At 43.4% G+C, this 23,722-nt stretch overlaps 1 protein-coding gene across 12 annotated transcripts in view; it reads right to left on the minus strand.

Annotated features, from left to right (window-relative positions):
- Positions 1 to 23,722, minus strand: part of NFIA (nuclear factor I A) — a 248,930-nt gene that overhangs the window by 21,806 nt on the left and 203,402 nt on the right. For 6 of the 12 annotated variants that reach the window (XM_050977772.1, XM_030226249.2, XM_030226247.2 and 3 more), the window contains 3 exons: positions 18,679 to 18,857; positions 15,894 to 16,059; positions 8,021 to 8,112 (listed from right to left, as the gene is read on the minus strand). In XM_050977772.1, coding sequence (XP_050833729.1) covers positions 8,021 to 8,112; positions 15,894 to 16,059; positions 18,679 to 18,857 — 437 coding nt within the window. Of the gene's footprint in view, positions 1 to 7,888; positions 8,113 to 15,893; positions 16,060 to 18,678; positions 18,858 to 23,722 lie in introns of those variants that run through there. The other 6 variants (XM_030226251.2, XM_030226248.2, XM_030226244.2 and 3 more) reach the window with 3 other exon arrangements.

Genomic DNA, 23,722 nt, shown 5'->3' on the forward strand with positions numbered 1-23,722 from the left:
ATTGATCGTGGGCCTGATGCAGCAGTGAGCAGACTAATCCAATACAGCATTATCTGCTGTGGAGGCTGGGGTGGGCAGTGGTGGCCAGGAAATCAGCCAAGCCAGCCAACAGCTGCAAGGGGCACAGAACCGTAACCTTGCCCTAGCCTGGCTTCATTTGTGTGTGTGAACGTAGGGGTGTGAGCAGTGCTGTGCCCATGCTGCACCCTCAAAGCCCTTCCAAGACTCCACCTGGTAGGGATCCGCCCCTAAACTGGACCCTGTGGCTCAGGGAGGATCAGCTCATCTCATTTCCTCATGTTGGCAGCCATGAATTTAAACACCTGGTGACTTTTCCCCCACTGCACCAAAATAATGCTCCCCACAATTGCACCCACTACAAACACAGCAAGAACTGCTGCCTGTCCTCTGAAAAACAAATCTGGGAATCCCCTCCCACATCCCCTGACCTGTGAACACAGGGAATGTCACATTTTGTCAGCTTAAATGGCCACTTGGGTCTGGTATTATGTCTCTGACAGTGGTTGCAGTCCTCTTGGGAGGAAGCTGCAAGAATCCCTACAAAGGAGATGGACCAAAATGATTTGGCCTGAGGGGAAGCTTCTTCCCAGCCCCATGCAGTAAGTGGTAGGCCTTGTAAATCCATGTTAGCGGGGAATATGAGATTGAAAAAATAAAAATAAAAGAAAGTTTCCTGCTGAATGGAAAAAAGAAAACTGTTTTTTGGCAGAAGTTCTTCAAGAAGGAGAACATAGGCCATTGTTATTATGAAGACTTTTCAATGAAAACACAGAAAATCATTGCCTTTTAGAGTAATTGTTTAGCTAAAGAAAGGTTACACAGCTTGTAGAGAATTTAGTAAGAAATTAAATCTCTCCAGCTCATTCATCATATTTCTGCATTTGCCAACTCTTCCCACCAGGCCCACACTTACTCCTTCCCTTTCTTCTCCCCCACTGTGGAGTAAGTAATGGCCATAAAACCCACAGAAAGGCAGCCTTACACACAGGCTTCCTGGTTATTGTGAGGAGGGGGAAAACTCAGTAAGTTTAATTGCTTAGTTTGGGAAATTCTTCTGTGTCCATTGTAAATAATTCTATGCTAAATCTACTGGAAATAGGATGCTGAGTGCTGGTTTCCAAAAAGAGTCTGAACTGTTCACCAGAGCCTATGAGGAGGAGGAGGAGGAGGAGGAGGAGGAGGAGGAAGAAGAAAAAGCCCAGGAACAAGGATCTCCCCTGCTGAGGACTAACCCAGGCATTTTGGGACTGATTTGGCTCCATCCCATTTTGAAGATGCAGCCACATGATGGCATTGGGAAGTTTTCTGTGAATCTTTACCTCTCTAGAGCAATATGTGCTTTCTTTTTTGACCTGAGAGTGGAATTTCCCATCCACTCTCTCTAGGCTCACACTGCAATTTTCAGAGCCATCTCCAGGCCACCCTCAAGTTCAGAATGGTATTCCTACATCCTGGGTGGAGGAGGAAACACAGCACCAAAATTCAGGTCATGTGTCAGTAGCCTGCTGCCACTGGTGCAACAGCAAAGCACTTCTTGGACAGAGATCAAAACTTTGAGTGATCATAAGGGGGCTCCAGGTCTTGGAGAAGACCAGCCTTCACTTTCCTTTGCCAATATGGGAAAATCCACAGATCCCTGGGGTTTTGGGAGCAGAGTGATCCCTCTAGGTTCAGCAGAAAGTAGCAGTTCCACACCCCAAAACTGTGTTTTTATGCCTGATCTATGCAAATTTCTCTTCTTTACACACTAAAGATGTTATTCTTTCATGAAACTTGTGTTCTGAACCTCCCACTACACTTTCTGGACAGGCCAAGAGAGAGAAAAGGAACATTCAAGTGTGCTTAGAAGTGCTTTGCAGCTGAAATTGGACACATGTACTGGCTTAGGGAGGTTACTGTACAGAATATGGAATTCTTAGAGGGCTGAGCCTAACAAATGCTTCCAAGTTAGTGTTTTTTGTCTCCATTCACACTCAGACACAAGCAGTAAATCCAGCCTCGAGGATGAGTGTTCTGATCCTGAGGAGGGACAGTCCTCTGAGCAACAAAGACCTCTGACCTGGCTTATAAACAGCTCTGCTCAGAACCCCCAAAACCCAAATAAAACTACCAAAACAAAAGGCCTGGTGAGGTTCCTGCAGCCTCTCATGTTGTCTGCCACGTCCCCCACACACCCCTCGAGGTGTCCCTGCCCTGCCCTGAGTGCGGAGCGAGGCGGGGGCTCAGATGTCAGCACAGTGCCACAAAACCCTGCCCTATCCCTGTCCCCCAGGGCCAGCAGGTCCTGCCTGTCTGACCAGTGCCATTCCTGGGATCTGGGAACTGGAATGAAGGCAGCAGGGTGTGCAGGCAGCCAGGCCAGGCAGCCCGTGGTGCTCATTAATAAAGCACATGGCCACGAGCTGCGTGGGGCTCAGCGTCCCCTTGGGAGGGGGCAGAGGGCAGGGCACGGTGGCAGTGAGCAGCAGGGATGGAAAATCCCCCTGAAGCCAAGCACACACAGATTTGTGCAGAGGAGAAAAATGTGTGCACTGGTTTCTTTCTTCCATAGGGTGGCAATGGAACCTGGGCACAGAGCGGCTCGGCCGTCTCAGCTGCAGGAGCGAAGCGCTGCAGGAGCTGCATCAGCTTCCCAGGCAAGGTGCTGACTTTGATCTATGGATCCTGTACACTTTTGGGGCTTGCCACAGACAGGGCTGCTTCCCTGCCTGCCTCCTGGAGAGGGGCATCACCTGCACCACGCTCCTCAGATTCCAGGGTCTGGGCAGCAGCGCCTGGCTGCTCTCACAGAAGGACCCTCTCCTCTGGAATTCGCCTCCCCCCTGGTCTGACAGAGCTCACATCTGCTATCCTACAGGACACGGCATCCAGCTCATTTTTTTTTCTCATGCCCTTTGTTTTAAAGTGCTGCCAGTGAAAAATTGCAGGTTGCAGTTTGCTCTCTAAAAGAAAATCGCTTGTGGGGAAGCAAAACAAGCTTTGCCTTGTCTCTGGGAAAGAAAGTAATTGTACAATTAGGTTTGTGGATGCACCTGAGGCATATGGTGGTTTTTTTAGAGATAAATAAAAGCCCAAAAGGAGAAAGCTACAAAGATACCACTGTCTAATTTGGGAAGGGCAGGGAGCAGGAGAAGATCTAAAGGAGTTAGCAATTTCCTTGCACTATAAACACTTTGCTAAACTTCAGTGATTTCCCTCCTAAGTTAATATTGCTCTTTTAAAGATGTATTTCACAGGGTGCATTTTTGTACCTGGTCTTTATAAGGCTGTTCTGCTGAGCTTGCTGGTTTTCATACCTGTTATTTTGCTGCCTAGATAAGCTTGTTTGACTTTTGGGATTTTTCTTAAACTTTATTTCAGTGTTCTAGGCAGCCTACAGGCCTTTTGTTTCAGTTGTTTTGTGCTATAAAGGATGAGCTCTGTCTGGAGCTCTCCTGTAGCTGGGTGGCTCTAGGGCCCCACCAGGGAAAGTGTGAAAACACAAGGCCTTTGCTTATTATCCAGGATCTGACTGTGCTTTGGGATTGTGCAAAGGCAGAACCAGGAACAGCTTCTGCTTCTGTCCTTCTAGAAATAAGTTTTATCTTTTCCTACAGAAAGCCAAGGGAATAAATATTTGGGTTTGTGCTTAACTAAGTTTTTAGAAACTACCTGGGATGGATCTGATATAAAGCATGTTTACACTAGAGAGGGATTTTTCCTGAAACAGCTGGTCATGGCTACAGGATTCACTTTCTCACAGGGTAAAGTGGCTGATTCTCTGCCTGGGTGCTTGCAGTAGGAGGCAGTTTTTGTTCCCTGCATCCTCACAACCTCCCTGTGCAGGGCACATGGGCCAGTGGCAGGTAGGAACAATTAGATGGAGCAGGCATGTGTTTCTCAGGAGCTGTTTTTAGCATCTCAAGTACAATTTCCAGGAAGATGTAGGCTAAGTAGGTGGCAAACAGGACTCAGCATAGTAAACAATGTTTAGTGTGAAGTGGAGCTGCAGCATGATGAGTACAGAGCAGGCGGATCCCTAAAGGAATTTCATACCCTAGAGCAAAGCCAGGCCATTAGAGAGCAGCAAACAGCATTTGGAGTGGTGAGTGGCAAACCCTGGCCACAGGCTGCTGGTTTAGCATTCCCAGCTGCATGCACTCCCAGCGCACAGCCTGGGTTTCACTATTAATTTTAGGAAAAAACCACCTCAAAATGCAGCCCCCTTTATTCACCTTGGTGCTTCCCAGAGGCTCGTCCCTAATTAATGTGATGGGACTTTCCCATCCCTCCAGCACTCTCTGTATTCCAAGTCCTTGGCAATATGAGAGACGTATCTATTACTTAGTCATGAGGTATCCAGACCAACTTGCTTTTGAAACCAGAGCCCCCTGTACCCCAGGCATCCTGTATTTCTGATTTGCATATGGAAAAGGCAGTTAAAAAGCTGATGCCCTCATATTGCTTGCAAGTCAAGTAGCAAAAGTAAATGATTTATCAAGCAAAGGTTACAACACCTGTGCCTTTTTGTCAACATATACAGGGGATGCCAAGTCAAGTGTTGCTTCTAATAGCTCAAACAGAAATTTAGATTCAAAGAACCCCCAAGACAGGATGATTGTGCAGTGAGTGGAGTGGCAGAGTGATGGATAGTGTAAGCAGTGGATGCAGAACCAAAACAACTGAAAAGTTTGGGAACTGCTAAAACCAGGCAAAGCCAACAGCCCATTGGGGGCTTTTGTTACCAAATCAGAACTACTGACTTCAAACAGTTTATTTCCCCTTCTCTTCTGTGATGGACTGGTAGTCCCATTGCAACCTTTGCTGACACAGAAAGATGGCTTTTTAATGAATATTATAAAAACCCTATAAAGTTCCTTTAAGGGGTTCTATTTGCCACAACATGACATAAATCAGAACATAGTTCTAATGGAAATGTCTACTGATATTTTTTCTAATAATGATTCAGAAAGGCATGTACTGGGTTTGGTTGTTTAGAAACAGCCCAAAACAAAATGATCTTTGCCCCAGCCCACTGTACATTTGCCTGGGATTTTATTCCAATGTTCTAGGAATGCCCATGTATGGGAACTGTGACTCCTGCTCCATGGAGCTGCCACATCCCTGTGCACAGACTCACTTCTGCAGCACTTGAAGACTAAATGATGATGATGATGATGATGATGATGATGATGATGTGTAAATAGTGCTTATAGTGCAATGTTCCACCAAGAGAACATCAGAGCCACCAAAAATCTGACCAAAATATTTTCATATGGGTTGTAGCTGGACCATAGTTTTTAAAAAGCAGATGTTCAGATACAGCCTTCATTTTTATTTTATTGTTCTAGCAGCAAAGAGTCACTTAACCCTTATATTTAAGCTTGACTTGCAGAATCTCGGAGTGTTCCCTGCTTCCTCTTGTCTCAGGGAGCTGTGTCCCTGGCTGTTAGTGGTCCTTAGGACCTGTATCTTAGCCTGACTCTGGATGTTCTCTAAAGACCCTGATGGAAAGGAGCCACCCCAGCTGCTTTTAATAACACAGTCTGATGTGTTTTTACATTTTCATTTTGAAAATGTCCTAAGTGGTCGTTCTATACAGTAATGCTCTGCAAAAAGGAGCACAAAAGCCTGTCTTTGTTTAGAGGAATGCTACATAAATCCCAAATCATTGCAGTTAGCACTTCTACCTCACTTCTCTGACTCAAAGCACAGTCAACTTCAGAGTTCTTTCATGAATAAGTAGTGAGTTTGCTGATAAATTATATATTTAGTATCAAGTGGGTTGTGGTGGTGTAATGATGTACAGAAGCAGGGAGATGCAGCTGGAGTCAGAGACTGGAAGTCAGTCTCCTTGCCCACTGCAGCATGTTAGACTTTAATTGAAAGCTGTGCTTGAGTATTGTTTTTCACTGTACAGCATTGTTATTCACTACACTGCATTACAGAGGAGCACTTAAAGTAACGCTAGAGCACTTTAAAATGATTTAAGTCATAAATAAGGAGGATAAAAGTTTACAGTCAACAAACTTATCTGGGAAACTTAGGCTGCAGGATGCAAGTAAGTTTTAAATATCTTTGGAGACTTAATACTGTTGTGTCTTACTACATAATCAATTTACCAACTTGGAGTTTTTCAAGTCTTCTGGAAAAGGTAAGTAGCATTCTCCAAAGGGTTTCATGTTTCCTGAGCTATGAAGGAAAAGACCAAATGCTTAAGGACTTTAGCAGTACACCTTAACATTCCTGTTTGCCAATTTCAGTGAATTTCTGTGTATTTCAGTTCTTTCCAAAACAACTGGAGAAATTTGATTTAAATGGCAAGGTGCATGAGACCTTGTCACACCCATGAACACCATAAAGCACAAGGGTGGAAAAGTGGGGTGCAGGCTGAGTTTTGTTAGGGCATGAAAAAAAAAACCCCAGAATCTGATGGGTTAAACCCCCCTCTGCATTGCTGCTGTACTTTCTGTGACCCTATTTAATGCAGAGAAGGTTTGAGATTCGATATAGTTTAACCTGTGCTGTGCACAGAGCTATAAACTAAAGCCCCTAACAAATTGTACACAAAGAGCAGACAGCAAAAAACCACGTTGTGCTCACAGGCAGCTGCTTGCAGCCCTGTAAATTGGAAATCTTTGGGAATGAGTGACCTGTGTTTCAGTGACAGTGGAGGTGCTGAAGCCATCACAACGAGGAGTCTGTCTTCATGCACCTCCTGTGGCATGTGACAGCCATTAATCTGCACACTAATTATTCAGAAGCCTATAAACCATTTGAAAGAACTTACAAGAGTCAAGGGTAGTAATGCCCAGTTTGCCAGTTATTTGAATTATTGCTTTTTAGTCACTGCAACCAGCTCAAAAGAAAATCACAAATATTTTGTGTAGTTGACCTTTAAAAGAATTGCAACTTAGTCAAGCAATCACTTCAAACTAAAAACTACAGTTGTCCTAAAGCACTAACTCTGCTCACTTTTTTATACCTTCCCCCCCCATGATAAAGTGATATTAAGCCCAGACTTAATTTTTTCAACATCTGGCTCAAATTAGCTGCTAACAAAACTGCCAACAACTATTTTCTTAATCGACCCTGGGAATTTGATACAGCTTGGAAAAAGCACATTTAAATCTCGTCCTTCTCCTAAAGAAACACAAATGTTTACTTGAGCTTCTGATTTGACCATAGCAGGACCATGAATTCAGCTAACCCAGCTTTATAGGCCTGCCTCAACTGGACTTTTTTCTCTTTGCATAAGGAAAACAGATGTGCTCACAATCACAAAAATCTCCTGCTCGCCCAAAGCCCACCATGCAAATGGCCAACCAGGAATTTGAGCATTTTTTTTACATGGAAGTCACTGGAGCAGTCACTGCTGGGGAACTACAGGGCACTGTTCCCTGATGGGTCTCTCTGAGCACCTTTTGCATATCACAGCCTGATTTGGGTTGGGAGGGACCTTAAGGATCATCTTGTTTCGTGGGACACCTTCCACTAGCCCAGGTTGCCCCAAGCCTTGTCCAGCCTAGCCTTGGACACTCCCAGGGATCCAGGGGCAGCCACAGCTTCTCTGGGCAACCTTTACCAGGGCCTCCCTAACCTTGCAAGGAAGGATTTCTCCCTACCATCTAATCGAAACACAATTAAATGAATTAAATGCAGTGCCTGGGGAGCAGGTTGGAGCCAAAGCCTTTGGAACCCCGGCTTTAGAGCAAACAACTGCGCGTTGGGAGCCAACACCTTAGAAAGCAGAGAAAGGTCCTTCCAGTTATGAAAGCAGCGTTATCATCACACAAGTCCCAAAAATAAAACTAAAAAATAAAAAAATAAAACAAAGGAAAAAAAAACCACAACAGACAAACAAACTGCAAGTGACATTTCACTGTAGTTACTGAGACCATGTGGGTGAAGTGACAGCGGCAGTGCAGCTGCTCCGCGGGGACACGTTAGAGGACACTGGAGGAGGAGGAGGAGGAGGAGAAGAGGCTGCAGGCAAACAGAGAAGTCGAAAGCGGCCCACCTGAGTCTGTTGAGGGATATTTACAAAGCTTGGATCCCGTGGTCCAACACTGACGAATCGGTTTGCGGGGGAGGTGCTGGGTGTCGAGTAGGCTGTGAAGGGAAGGGACACATGCGTTGAGGAAGCGGCACTAGATTGCACACGAACAACACCAAAACACACTGTCTCAGAGCCACCTAAGCAGATGTTTGACATAGAAATGTGCGAACGTTTTAGAGAGCGAGAGTTTGGTTTGAGACACTGGAAAGGTTTGGGCTTCATGGGGGTCAACACGTAGGGGACTGGGCTGCTGGGACAGGGGATGGCCCCAAACGTGGGCTCAGGGGAGGGTGGGCAGCTCTCCAGCCTGAAGGAGAACCACTGCAGGCCTTTCCATGATGGGCTGGCACAGGAGATTTCTGCAGGTCCTGACTGTTTTCACTCGAACGTCTGGTATCTCTATTTTTAACAGAGTTTTGTAGAGCAATGAAATTACCTAAGTGCTCATTAACAGAATCAGACCCTTTATTTCATGCTAATCCAGCATTCTCTCTGGATGTAAAGTTTTGGTTTTCATACTGCTGTGGTCTGCACTCTCTAAAATGTTCACTTGATGTGTTTGACAAACTAGGGAGATCCTTTCGGTAAAAAATTAATGGGTTGCAGTTTCACTGGGGTTGTAAGTGCAATCAGTCTGAAGGCTGAAGCTGCCTTTAAAAACTGGAGTGGCTCCCATAAATGTAAAGCTATTAAATGCAATGCAAGCCAAGAACCCAGATTACTTCCAAACTTGAAGTACTTTAATGATTTTATTGTTGCATTATATTCTCCACTGCAACTGTCCACGATGCCACGTACTTCCACGTACTTCCAAAAGCTTTCAATGCATTTTTAGTCTTCCTCTCATTTGAAAACCCTCAAGCAATCTTCTCTCTTCCTCAGTTTTTTGCATGTTTAGATCTAAATTCAAATAACATAAATAGATGCCTTAATACAAAGAGGGCTCCTATCTATTTTGAATATATTTATGGGAATGCATTCTGCTGAATAAAATCCCCAGACAACCTAACTATCCAATGAAGAGACAAAAAAACAATAGTAAAAGGAAAGTTACTTGCCAAATTCCAGTCAGGCTAAATATAATGTTGAGGCCTCAAGTTGGCTGTGTGGGGGAAACTCTTTTACCTTTCTGAAGGCAAATGTTTGGTGAGGAGGAATTACACTGGAGGAGCCTTTGGTTTAAGACTGTACCAAATCAGACCAATGCTCCACCTTGGCCATTGTCACCTCTCTTAGAAGTCATAAGCAGATGCAACCAAAACAGGTCACATATTTACTTTCTCCAATTTTTTCCCACCTCTGATTATTTTCAGCTCAGGGACTTCCTGTATTAAGGCCCTGGAGGGATTTCTCACCCAATGCCCAATCTGCACTTGGACCCATGTGGGTGTTCTGCCTCCCACAAAGCCCTTGGGTGATGAGTCCCCAAGTCTAGGAGCATGCAGAACCACATCCTTCAAGTCTCACAAATGTCTTGTGATGCCTCTCAGCTCTTACAGTTTCATCAGAATACTCCCTTTTATCAAGATTCCCTGAAATCACCCCAGGAACTGCATATCTTCATTTCCTACTGATATGATGGGAGATAAGGCACTCCTGGGTTCTAAAAGGGAATTTTTCCCACTTGTTTCTGGTGAGGTGAGCTTTTCTCTCCAAGAAAATAACACTTGCAAAAATCATGCAAGGAACACTTTTCCTTCACAAAATCTTAAAGGAATTTTAACGTGCACTAATTTATCTTCCTGAGACGGTTTTGCAAATTGTGAATACTATGGACAGGTAAGGTGGATGTTACTCCTACCTGCAAATCAAGGAAGAAATTTACTGAGTGGATCTGGTGAGATGTTCTCACCACCTTTTACCATGTTAATTTGGTTAATAATTCAAAGAAGCCACACATTTGCAAAGGGCATTTCCCTGTTGCTAGTGCCTTGTACTAAGAATCTTCTATGCTGTCCTTTGTGGAGGTATTTTTTTTTAAACTAACTCACAAACTAATATTGTGCAAGACTAAGAATTCCTTCTACAGTGGGGAAAATTAACCTAGAGCTCAAAAATCAAACATCTGTTGTTTGGTTCTCCTGGTCTACTTTTAAAGAAGCAGATTGAGTGGAGAGGCTATTTAATCCCTTGGAGCAGGTAAGTTCCACCCAGAAGGGAAGGAACTCAAGATCTTGTTTACAGTTCCCCTCTGGCAGATACTTTTGCTGTGATATTTGGTAGAAAATCAAAGGGGAACCAGCAGAATGCTGACTTAAATGGCTTCTCTGTTCAAACAAAAAATCCGAAAGCATTTGAAAAGTGTGTAATATGCACAAAAGTCCCCTCAAAGCTCGCTGGGTGAGTTGCTATGTACACCTTCCTTCCGCTCCAAACCATGTTTAACTTGCTTTCTGAAAATACTCAGATGTCAGCTTGGTATTTCCTCCAGGCCGTATAACTGCACTGCTGCAGCCAAGGAGGGAAGAGCACCAAAATGACAAATATGCAGAGGATTTACACTGGACTCTCCCAAGGTGCTGTTCCCTCTTTGCTGTAAAATGTCCTGGGATGTTTATGGGTTGGAAGGGGCCAGTTTGGCTCAGAATATTAAGCTGACATGGAATACACATTCCCCTGTTAGGGGGAGATTTGTTTCAGGAAAGGGAGAAGTACTGAGCATTGCTTAGACCATGATCAACTTCCAGCTGCATCTTACTGTCTTCAGATAAACACCCTTGGTTGACATGGAGGTGGGATTCCTGGAAGTCTGATCCCTAGACTTTGCCCCAGAATTTGGATGGGGCAAACTGTCTCACTGGATAAAGCTGGGTCATGTTATGATATAGCATAAATATAAGCTAAGCCTATGCTGGGGTCTTCAAACTCCAGTCTGGAAAAAGCCAAAGCATGGGAAGGAATAAGGAACAGCAGCCAGGTCTCTTAGGCAGATCTCCAGATTTTATCAGCTTTGCTCCATGGGAATTGCAGAGACCTACCCTGGTTCACACCAGCTGAGAGGGGTCCTGTTGGGAATGAACAGCAACAGCTTCCTGCCCAGCCTGCTCTTTCTGCTACTGGAACTCACTAAGGATTGTCTGCAACATCATAGCCCACAGCCAAGGAAATGAATGTGATGCCACAAATTTGCTATGATGCTTCACTTCAGGAACAAGCAAAACAGGAGCTGGCAGAGAAAGAACATTTGCTCACACAGACAGCTTTGATATTTAGCCAAAATGGCAAGAAATTGTATGAAAGACAAGACAAACAAACAGTTTTGGGGATGTTGTGTGTTTTAAAGTTGCCTGCACTAGGGAAATGTTACTTTTAAATATACTTTCCTGAATTAATTGCTATTGAGAGCAGGAGTGTGTAATTTATCATCGTTCTGGATTAAAAGGATTGGTAAAGATGATTTGGGTGAGTGATGACCTCATGTACCACTAGGTCTCCCTTTTACAGACCAAGATGACCGGTACATGTGTTTGATGTGAAGAGTTGTCCTGTTTCTCAAGCTGCAGCAAGAGGATTTGACTGGAGGAATGTGGTGCAGTAGAACAATTCCTACTGCAGTGCATTCTGCAGCTGAGCATCTGAGAGGGAACTGCAAATTTTAGCAAACTGAGTTATAGAGTCAGCCCTCTTTTTATGGATGGGGAAAGGAGGGAACAGAGAGCTCAAACTCGCCCAGAAGGTGCTCAGTCAATGCATAGCAGAGGAAGGGAGAGAAAGCCAATCTGATTGCATGGAAATGTTTAGGTTGGAAAAGACCTTTAAGATCATTGAGTCCAACCCCTACCCCAGCACTGCCAAGGCCACCACTAATCCATGTCCCCAAGTGCCACATCCACAGGGCTTTTAAATCCCTCCAGGGATGGGGACTCCACCACTGCCCCTGCTCCAGTGCTTGACCACTATTTTGAAGAAATTTTTCCCACTATCCAACCTAAACCTCCCCTGGTGTGACCTGAGGCCATTTCCTTTTGTCCTGTCCCTGTTCCCTGGGGCAGAGCCCTACTACTCCCTAGCTGTCCCCTCCTGTCAGGAGTTGTGCAGAGCCACAAGGTCCCCCCTGAGCCCCCTTTTCTCCAGGCTGAGCCCTCTTAACTCCCTCAGCCTCTCCTGGTTCTCCAGACCCTTCCCTAGATCCATTCTTTTCCCTGGACCCTCTCCAGCACTTCAGTGTTCTTCTGCTGGATTCAAGGTGTGGCCTCACCAGTGCCCAGCAAAGGGGACAGTCACAGCCCTAGTCCTGTGGCCACACCAGAGCTGATCCAGGCCAGGTGCCTTTGGCCTTCTTGGCCACCTGGGCACACTTGGACTCAGGTTCAGCTGTTGCTGACCAGCATCCTCAAGACCTTTTCCAGCTTTCCAGCCACTCTATCCCAAGCCTGGAGAGCTCCACAGGATGTTGTGACCCAAGGGCAGGACCTGGCACTTGGCTTTATGAATCCTGTACTACAGCCACAAGATCATTCTCCTCATCCTGACACAAATGACATTTAACAAGAAAACTCTTTTGTTCAAAGGGACATTAACAAGTAATGAGTTCATTTAAGAGTTGTGAATCCCAGAAAATAACACTTTGTTTTAAAAAGCTGTCTAAAAGCCAGGGTGTACAGGATGGCAGTATCTTAGGCTGCTCTGGAATGATTTAATTGTGATAGTGATAAAGCCCAACTGGAATGTTGTGGAGGTGGTGTTTGCTTTGGGCAGTGAGATATAAAACCCCAAAACTGCCAAGTTCAAGAAAATATTGTGTTGTGTTTGTAATGGGTTACCAACCAAAGAAAATCAAGAAGAGATCTGAGATAAGATAATGTTGGGTCTTCTGATATCAAAGATATGTTGTATTGAAAAAGGGTTTTTTGGAGGAAAAATGAACCTCCCAAACCTCGTGAATACCATCTCCATTGTGCCATCTGACTGAGGAAAATGCTGGCTTTCCAAAGGGACAGGATTCACAGCTGAAATTGTCAGCTCCCAGAGCTTGCCTGGCCACCCAGTAGTGGCAAATCCCCAGTGTGCATCTCCAGGGGCTCTTCCTTCCTTGGACAGCACTAATGTTCATGTTTTGGTTAATGTCACAGCTGGAGAGTTTCACTATTGCTCTGAGAATCATTAACCACCTTGTTGTGATTTTTAGCTCTCGTTCCCAGGAGGCCATGCTGTATTGAACAGCTGCTCCTGGCTCCTGCACCCCTCAGGAGGGCCATATTCCAATTTTTGGTTGGGCCGTGACTGCGTTTTGTTTCTGCCGAGGGCTTTCTGCTAGACCAAAAAAGGGAAGGAGAATGGAGCAAATGCCAACCCCTTTCACTCCATTTCCTCGGGAGGAGGGGGGATCATTCTCTTCCACACAGCTAAGGAGAGAGTCTGGCCAAAATTTAACATCACTCCTGCCTTTGTTGCATTAGTGACTTTCCAATATCCTCGAGCCCTGCGGGGCAGTCAGCCATAGCCCGGCGACACTCCCAGAACCGGTGCGCTCCAGCAGCTCGTAACCATGGAAAACACCTTTTTGTGAGGCTTTTATGGAACTCTGGTGAATCTGCACTGGCTGTTTGAAGGCTAATATTTAGTTAAGGAAAAAATAAACACGGAGGGAAATGGAGGGTTGGTCCTGATTGACACACTGAATGGAGCCCAGTGGGTCCTCCTGGCAAACCCTGCCTGCGACGCCTCAAACTTCAGTTTGCTTTCCTCTTTATGTGGCCAGTGCTTCCACTGGCTTTGGTTTACATGTCATAGTTTTTCTTAGAAAATATTTCCTATAATCTACTTTTCTGTAAAATTTTCCCCTAAATTAAATTATATGCTTGTTTACAACTCGAGTCACTGTTATTCAAACCCCTCACCAAAAGGAAGATGCGTGCCTGAATATGTACAGAACTATATGTTTAGTCATCAGCGTGGCTAATTAACAAACAGTAATTATTTTCCTAATCTTTTGTTTAAATACCATTAACTGGCTGCTCTTGAGAAAACCTCCATTCCCAATTAACGTGGCAGCTGTCTGCTGAACACAGAGCCCAGTGACCAGCTCCAAGCAGACACCGATGGGTGTCCTGCTCCCTTCAGAGGAGAAATACCCATTTTTCTGCCAGCTGTAAATCTGGCCAGACACACTCTGAGCTTGTTTACACAATCACAGTATCATAAAAATTAAGATTAGTGCTAAAATGTTGTTGGGAATTTTTTTTCTTTTCTTTTTGACACCAAACACTGCCAGTAAACTGAGTCACAACCGTAATGACAAGTACACACTGACCTAGTTTTGTTTTTCCCGGTTCTGAAGGCAAGGAAATAGTAAGGCACTGCTGACTGTGCTCAGTGATAACTATGACTAAACATTAACCTTTTAGATCCCACCAATGAATCTTATTGATAGGACTCAAAAGTCCCCTGGGAAAGTGTCAAACCTTCCTGACAGCACCAGTGTTGGTCTAAGGTCAGAAAGAGGAGCAGAGGGGAAGGAATGAATCAACTTCTTCACTCAACAAAAATCTGCTGATCAATTCAAGAAGTCCTGATTCTAGAAGATCGTGTTCACAATCTAACCAGACTGTCTCATACTAAAACCCATTTCAATTTCCAAGCGAGCCAGAGCATCTCGCTGAGTTTGCAGTTGATGCACTATCGTGTAGCAGAAGGCAATGCAAACCTCTGAGGAACTACCAGATTTTAAAAATGCCCCCTGGAACCTGTGCAAGTCTCCTGAACAGTATATAAAGCTTTAAAATGTAGGCTTTCCTTGGTCTGAAGAGTGAGTACCTCTTTGCACATCCAGCAGTGGTTGCATATAGCATTTAAATAATAAGCTTGAAAAGCACACAAAGGGATTTGCTTATTCGATTAGATTGATTTTTGTTTGTGGATGTTATTTGGACTCCCTTCACTGTGGAACAAGTCCCCTACAGTTGCCATTAAAGCACTGAAAGCTTCCCTTTTGTTTTTAAATGTCAGTTTGAGCATAGCTTCATTAAATCATTTCACAATTAACTCCCTGAACATCCAGACTTTTTTTTAAAGCATCAGACACAGCTGAATTGCATTTGTTTCCCAGAAGAGTGACTCCAAAGTGGTATCCCCAAGTGTGTATCCAGGAATTCGTAAATTTGACTTGTGGCTACACAAAATGCATATGGGAGCCGTGTGGGTGGTGGGAGAGGATTAGAGCTTTCTCCCTGGCCCTAAGACATACCAAAACTTCTTGCCTAAAATGCACGGCATAAGGGAAAGATGTCTGGCTTAATCTGGGAAGATTTATTCCCAAAAGAATGGGAATTGAAGTAAAATGGGAAGGGTTGTTAGTTTAGCCCAGTGCGTACAAGCAGGGATGTTTTCAAGGAGATTGCCTGACTTCCATGTGGGATCTATCCTCTAAAGCCTGGCTTGAGATACCAACTTAGCAGAGAACCATGGAATAGTTTGGGTTGGAAGGGACCTTAAAGATCACCCAGTTCCAGACCCTCTGCCACGGGCAGGGCCACCATCCACTAGATCAGGTTGCTCAGAGGCCCATCCAGCCTGGCCTTGAGCACTTCCAGGGATGGGATATCAACTCCAATCCTCATGGCAGCAAAGAAGATCCCAAAGACCCGAGCTCTGTGTCGCAGCTGAGCCACCAGCCTCCATTTCCCTGGCACGTGGTTACGTGAAATGCCAACCAAGTCAAAAATTGCAACCCTGAGCTAGGGCTTTCCCTGCTAACACAGGAACAGCTCAGAGTTTTGTCCATGGTGGAGAGCAGAGAGCTCTCCTGCTTCCCAAGGTGTTGCAGGCCTTATCCCTGCCCAGCCGAGCGCCGGCGGTGCCGGCAGCCCGCGGATCCCGCTCCGTCTATACTTACTTGGAGAAGTGGGAGAGGTGGCCCCTCCTTCTGTTGATGTGGTTGGAGGTTTTGTGTCTGGCACTGGCAGAGGCACAGGCCTAGCCATTGGTGGCGGAGGTGGTGGTGGCAACATTGGGGTAGGAAGGAATGGATTGTGCACCTTGCCTTGGCTGCTACCATTGGGCTGCCGAGAAACAAGCAAACAGACAAAAATTATACTAAAAATCAGCTATTAGGAACCTCCAGTAGAAACAAATCTAGTCAAAAACTGTGTGCAATACATTTACAGTTACTTGAGAGGTGGCAAATAAAGTGCTGGCTCAAATTCTCTGTGGACTTCAAGGAATTTTGTGTCAAACTCTGTGAACCTTGTGAAACTATGGCAATTCTGGCTTTTGAACACTTGTCCTATTAGCAGCTTGTCTGAACTAAGATTAAATTGTCCTGGATTAAATTCTACCCCTCTCTACATTTCCTGCAGCACTAACCCATGCTCAGTGAGAGGTGAAACAATATTTTTGACCCCTAAAATCCCCCAGTTTTGTGCCTGTGCTATACCCTCAGGATATCAGTGTCTAGGATTTGAGTGTAAATTTCTTAAAGACACTGCTCATTAAGAGAAAAAACAAGCGTTTTTGGTGGTCTTAAAAATCATGCTGATATCTCATTACAGGAAAATGAATGAGTGTGTATTAAAATAACTGCTCTCCCACATCCCTTTTGAGTTAGCAGTAGTGTAGCTCTTGGTTTAGCTGCCATTAGGATCATATGGAGAAATGACTGAACTTAGAACAGCTTCATTTTACACACTGGGAGAAAAAAACCACCCTCCCTTCAGTCTGGGATGTGGTCAGTCACAGGCTGAAGGGGATCAGCTATAGGAGTGTGGTCTTTCAGTTAATCACCAGAAAAATGTGTCCGTAAGTAAAAGTGTTTTCAAGTATCACAAAACCAGGAATCAGGCTTAGAAAAACATGCCAACCCTCCCCCCAGCTTATTAAGTTTACATTTTAAATGTAACCCAGCCTGGACACTTGAAAACCATACAGAGAGATGCCAAATACCATTATAAAGAGAAAGTAGGACAGGCTGTGAATCAGGTGTTCCATTTTAGTGACAAAAATGATGAGATCATTTTCGACAGCACTCTACAAATTGATCTCACTGCAGCTCTTCTGGCACTGAACATTGGCTTTTCCATTGATGATAAAAGCTCAGCTTTAAACACAGATCCATATTCTAAGTACTGCTAAAGAAAATAATATTTTAATTCCTGATAGGGTTTCCATTAGCCTGAATTGCTGGGGACAAAATACCCATCCTGGCAAAACCCTTGGGACTTTATTTTCATTTCACCTGCTCTGGCACTGACAAAAGGCCTTAAAGTCGTGGAGGTGCAAATTACACTTGTGCTAGAGCAAAAACCAGTTCAGGGGATAGGCAAGACTCAAGTTCATCTGCATTTAACTTAACAGCACTCCCACAGATTTCAAAGACTGCACTTGCTAGAGTTTGCAGCAAGAAGCAATCCTTCAGGGATGTTTATTTTTCCAACATCCAGCACCTTTAATAAACGAATATATTAGTGACATCTTTCAAACACTATCTTGTCTCCCAATTAGGTCCCTTTCCTGCCAAGAAGACCCCTGCTGCCTGTTCATTGTGAGTGTGCTAACAGTTCATAATGCTGAATGGTTTGGGATAAATTAAGCAAATGAATACTCAAGGAAAAAGAAAAGCACTGTATTGATTTGTTGTCTAGACATAAATGTATCTGCTAACATATTGCAGACATTATTCAAAGCCAGGACTGGCTGGAATAAGTAGAGTCAGTTTTTCTGCTGGGGAAAGGAAAACACTGAGAACAATACAGCTTATTAAATAAGTGTAATAAATTAGATGCTAATAATTAAACTAATTCTCATTAACACTTTCAGTATGTCAGGAGAGAAGCAGTAATTTTGCCAGTCATTACTTCATTGGCTGGAAAAAGTTACATGCATTACATTTCATGAAATATTCAAAGCATTATTTTAAATTTGATTTACATAAAATTTATAAATTCTGTATTCGTCCAGAATGCTATTTCAATAATAGCAAGATGATTCACTTTATTTGATTAAAAAAAAAAAGAAAATGGTTATTTGAAGCTTTGGAACTCTGCTTAATTTTTCATAGAGATAAGGGGAAAAGATAACTGCTTACAGAAATAACAAACCATAATAAACTGTACTTTTAACATCTTGAGTTCAAGTACTGGTCAACTTGATCTAAAGTGCTATAAGGCAGTATCTTTTTTTTTTTTTTAATGAACTTAGTTGATCTGAAACATCTGTTTCTCACCCTCCCTTTTCCTGCTCTTTCCCCCCCACTCTCCCCTGAACTTCAGAAATAATTAATAAAAATTATTCTGCCTTCGTATTTTGTTAACCCTGGTTCCACAAGGGTTACAACACGTGCAGCAAAGTCGTTTGTGGGGGGAGCCAGCAGGTCACTGAAGCACCAGCTTCTCTGACACTTTAACCTACTTCCACCACAATGTGGTTGAGTGGTTTTTTGGGGAGGTCTTTTGTTGTTCTTTAAAATACTTTTGCAGCACAGCATTATTATTATTATTATTATTATATATATATATAATTTTATTTTTAAAATTTTTTTTTTGGTTCTCCCTTCCAGCAGCTCCTCAAGGTGCGCTCCTTCAGGCGACATGCTGTTACAATAACCCCATCCATCACCCCCTGGTTAATTTTTAATTTTTTACAAAGGACAAACACTTCTGAAGAAAGAAAAACGGCTTCCTTACATTTAGGAACCCCACCTGTCCAGCCTGCTGACCAGCGTCGGGGCAGACAAGTTGGACAAACTCTTTCAGAGTCTCCTGAGGATGATAGCGGATTGCTGGGTGTGAGAAGTATGGCCCAGGCTGTTGAATAATGGGTGATGTTGGAAAATGAAGAGTCGATGGTGTTGCATGTGGACTTGCTATAGGAAAGAAAACAAAGACGTTATATAGAGCTTTGCCTCTGGAAAATAAAACAGTTTAAATCTGTTGTAGTTTTAAGTAGCTTTTTTTAAAAAAAATCTTTGTTGTTGGTTGGTTTTTAAATGTACAGTATTGTTTATACATCAATTAATATATTAGAGCACATTGTGTCCTACACTGGCTTCATCTAGGTCCTGGAAGCAAACGGAGCCAGACATTTTGAAGGATTTTCTGTGTTTTTAGTGGACACGTAGAAAGGAATCAGCAGTCCTTTGTGAGAGTGAAAACTATTCATCACCTTAAGAGCAGCCCTCATCAATCAGGCAATAAAAAAAATGTATTTGGGAGATTAGGGTTGATTTAATTGACATTTCATGTAACTTGGATTTGCACACACGAATCCATTTTACATTGTAGTATAAACGGTCGATAATTTAAAACCAGTCTAACACCTCTTGTTGTTGGGTTGTTTTTTCCCATCTCACTTCAGGAACATTTATTTTAAGTAACGTGTTTTCGTTTAATGAACATGCACAAAGTGGCGAGATCGTTTGGAAAATTACATTTACATTTCTCCTGAATAACGTGGCTGGGCTCAGATCTTCAGCAAGCCCCCAGCTCGCTCTCAGAGCTGAAGTTTAATTTGGTGAATTTATGGGCCAACAAGCCAGCTGGAAAATGCACTCCAGAGAAGGTGCAGAGGTGTGATGTACACCAGCCCATTGGCAATGACCGGTTTTACTGATTTCAGCAGAACTACAAGTGCAGCTCCAGAGCCTTTTGCTCTCCTGCATTATGTGACACCTTTGCCCAGTTCCTTGGCCTTCAAAATATATTGGGTTGGACTCTTGTTACCCAACAGTGCTTCCCATTGTTAGCTGTCACCACGAGGCAGCAACTGCTGCCACTTACAGTGCCATGAATTCTCTCTTTAAAATGAGGATTCACTCTTCCTTCAGAATGACCAATTAATCTGGTTGCACACAAGCTCATCTGTAAATCATCGTTTATTTCTCACCAAACAGTCATTGTTGCTCTCTAGGAGTCTTTCAGGGGTGTCCATGTGCAGAGGTTGTGCTCGTACACTGCATATGACCAATCAGATAAAGGCTATGCAAGGGAGGGAAAATCCTACAGAAACTCAGGTGTTGGCTTGGAAATAATTTAAATATACAAGAGGGGAAAAAAAATAAAAAAGCCTTTGGCACTTTTGGAAAAATTGGAGAGATGCAGGAAGGTTAACTAAAATCAAACACAAATGAGCAAACATTCATTTCATGATGAATGTTATGAAAGACCTTCAGTTAAATAAAAGCTAAAATCTGCTTCTTACTCTTGTTCATTGCCAGTTTAATAATATGACACTTTATTAATAACATTTTTTTTCTTTAGCATTATTAAACCATTAGCAAACTCAAGAGCCTGAGGATGTGGATAAAACGTGAACTCAGAAAGAGCAGCAAGGAAACTACTGCCTTTTCCTGTAAACATTCATTGAGAGCTGGCTGGGCAGTCCTTTTCCACCACAGGATAGGAATTACTGCTCTGACACCACCCCCAAAACGAGCTGCACTCATGCCAGGGGTGCTGGTATGGGATGGATGTGAAACCCTTTCCTTCCATGAAAAGCTCCCCTGTGTCCACTTTAACCCCACCATTCTGCTCCCTTTAATTCTGTTAGAAATATCCCCAATAGAAAAAGAAACATCAAAGTTGAAGGGGGATTCCCTTCTGTAACTGGGAGTGACCACCATGGAGACAATTACTACAATGGACAGAGAACTCAACAATGTCCAAGGAGCCACCTCACCCCAAAATAACCCCCTGCCTTTGACTGGTGCTGCTCTGAGGTTGACACCTCCATTCCACCCACACACCTTCAGTCAGGTAGATCCCAGACAGCATTTTGATGACTAGAACAAAATTTTTATTAGCCTACATTATTTCTCTCTTCCTCCCTTTCTTTGTATCTGCTTTTGTAGTTCCCCCTTTCCTTGTGTGCCAGATGGAATATGAATGATGAAGATAAAAGTGAGAAATGGACATTTATGTGACAAACATCTAATTAAGTAAGGAATAAATTGGAATTTCTGAAATATAAAAAGAGAATTTCCTTTTAGCATCAGCTCTTTTAGTACTGTTTGAAATTGTTATGCAATTGCACTGTCCTTTATGAACAAACTCATTTCTGTTTGTCTGCTGGGTGAAAAGGAGATTGAAATGCATCTCAGACAAGAAGGAATAAAGAATTGTATCCAGGGAACATGTGGGAATTCAAAGCTGAGACAACATTTATTTAGCTTTTCCAAAGTATGGCTCTTCATTTAATAATTTGATTTGCTGTAAGAAAGATGAAAGAATAGTCAGTGGCATGTAAGGAGCAAGCCTTTCTCTGCTGTCCTGACCTCCTCAGCATGTCAGGGTAGAAAAGAAAGTGGAGAGTGTGTGTCAGTGACCTGCCCAAAGAGAGAGAGAAGCAAAGAAATGCAAAAATGACCAACAACAATTCAGCTCAGCAAAGAGCTGCGAGGAGAAAGTGGCTCCTCTTTGGAGCCTTGGCCAACTCCTCAGCCCATCTCCAAGGGATTCCTGCTTTTCCTGATCAGGGAAGGACTGGGGGAGGGAAAGAAGAAAACTGGCATGATTCCTCAGCCTGTGCCATACACTGATGTGGAGGGGTCATTTTCTCCTTAGCATAAGGAGTGACGAGTGCAATAAGGATCTCCAAAGGTTTGTTTTTGCAGCCTCTGACTAGGAAATAGCAAATTTCTCAAGTGCCAAAAGAAAGGGCTCTTTGATAAGGGGAGAAAAACCACTACTATTAAACTGATCAACATTACAAATGTGCCTGCCTGAGACTAGAGAGAGGGAATTAAATGTTAAAGTCTAAAATCTGCTGGCCCAGACACACACCATTACTCTGATGGCTGTGTTGTGGTCAGCAACTCTGGAGAGTGCAAAACTGGCCACTCCAACAAGTTCTGAGTGCAGAACACAATGGTGTTTCCAAATATAGGGGCCCTCACAAGCATTTTTAATCAGTGAAAGCACAAGGGGTAATGAAGCAAGTCATTATTATCCCTGTTTGCCTCTAAAAAGGCCAAGGGCCCTTTCAGTCATGATTTTCAGACTTAATAAAAATGATAAAGTCTTTAATTCCTAAACCCACACCTACAGTGATGGAAATTACCCTGTGTAAGACAAGAGGCTCTTATTACCTCTGACGGGATATTGCAAGTCTCAATCAGAGACTGTAAATTCTTTGAGATCTTCAAATGGAAGATAAAATAGGTCTTTGTCTATTATTTATTTACTTATTGACTTATTATTTATGTATCCCTAAGCAGCTCCATCCTGCCAAACCATATTTCTCCTGGCGTCTTTCAGCCTGTGACATTTATATTTTATTATTGACCTCAGTAAATGACATAAAATATGACTTCTACAATCTATGAAAAGATGTGTACTCAAGATCAGAACTTCATTTCTACCTGCTGTAGGTATGGAGGAGTTGGACTCTCTGGCGTTATGAAATCTGTTATTTTGTGTAGGGGCTGGAGGCAGGAGTTATCCTTCCATCTCAAGGCAAGCATAAATATTTCAAAGCACACATGATTCTAATTCCATTGAAGCTGGTCTGAAACATCCCAGACTTTTTATTGAAAATGAGATGGTAATGTATGGTGGCCTGCAACAGATATCCCAGTATTTTAAAACTGCTGCTATTGGGCCAAGTAATTATGCAGTACAGCTGTTGCGTGCTACACTGGATTCCTTAGTGTTTTATGAGCCCGTGGTGCTGTGCAGCACAGAAGTCACAGGATTTTTCAGAATGCTGAATTCTGATTATGCAGCTCGGTCTTGCCTTTGCCCTTCTTGATTTGTGGTAGCCAATAACCAAGTAAGTAACCAATACAATAAGCTGCACCCACGGATTAGGTGAGCGCTGCACGTGGCCGGGGCTCTGAAGAAGAGCCAAAATTGTGAATGCTGTCCAAGGGAGTGATGAGACAATAAAGGATCAGTTAATTTGAAACAGGTCACAGTTTTCTTCAGATATTTAGGATCCTGGAACAAAGGAGCAGTTCCTAATAAAGAGCCCTGGGATCCTTGCTCCTGGGGAGTGCCTGCTGACATGGTGAAGGGACACCTACAGTGCTCAGACAGGTTTTCTACCAGCACAGCCCAACATATGGGGCCACATATTGATCCATCCACCTTCCATCTCCTCTTCCAAAAAAAGCCCTGCCAGCCCCTTCAAGTCCACAGGACTGGATGGAATTCCTTTCTTCCTGAAGTCGTTTGAAGTCTTTGAAAGGCTGGTTTGGTGTTGCTCAGGAAAAGGTGTTATCACCCCAGGCTGTTCCAGGGAGAGGTGCTGGGAATCTCAACCACTGCTCCTTCACAGGCACAAGGGCTGGCCCATCAGCTGGATCAGGGCACAGTGCTCAGATACCTCCTCTATAAAGTGATAATTAAGTTTACTAATACTTCATTAAACATTGATCAGCCTTCCTAGAAATAGTAACACTAGAACCATAATGAAACGGGATCATTTTTTATCCGCTTGTTTTTGAGGCCATTATAATTGGCTTCATTACAATTAAGAAAGTATTTTCTGAAAAGTCATTTCCCTGGAAATGTTAGAGAACAGTTTGTTCTGCTAGAGACTTCCACGTCAGGCTTCTAAGTTGCTTTAACTCCCTGCGTGCTGCAAAGTTTCTGCTGTCATTCCAGTGATGCCAGTTCAAATTATGCGAGATGGATCCCACCCTTTGTACCCCAAAGGTACTTATTCTCAAAATTGACCATATTAGAGGACTAATTGGCTAAGCCACCATGCTGGCTGATGTGAAATGCTTTC

This window comes from Serinus canaria, chromosome 8 (genome assembly GCF_022539315.1).
Source record: "Serinus canaria isolate serCan28SL12 chromosome 8, serCan2020, whole genome shotgun sequence".
NCBI lineage: Eukaryota > Metazoa > Chordata > Aves > Passeriformes > Fringillidae > Serinus > Serinus canaria.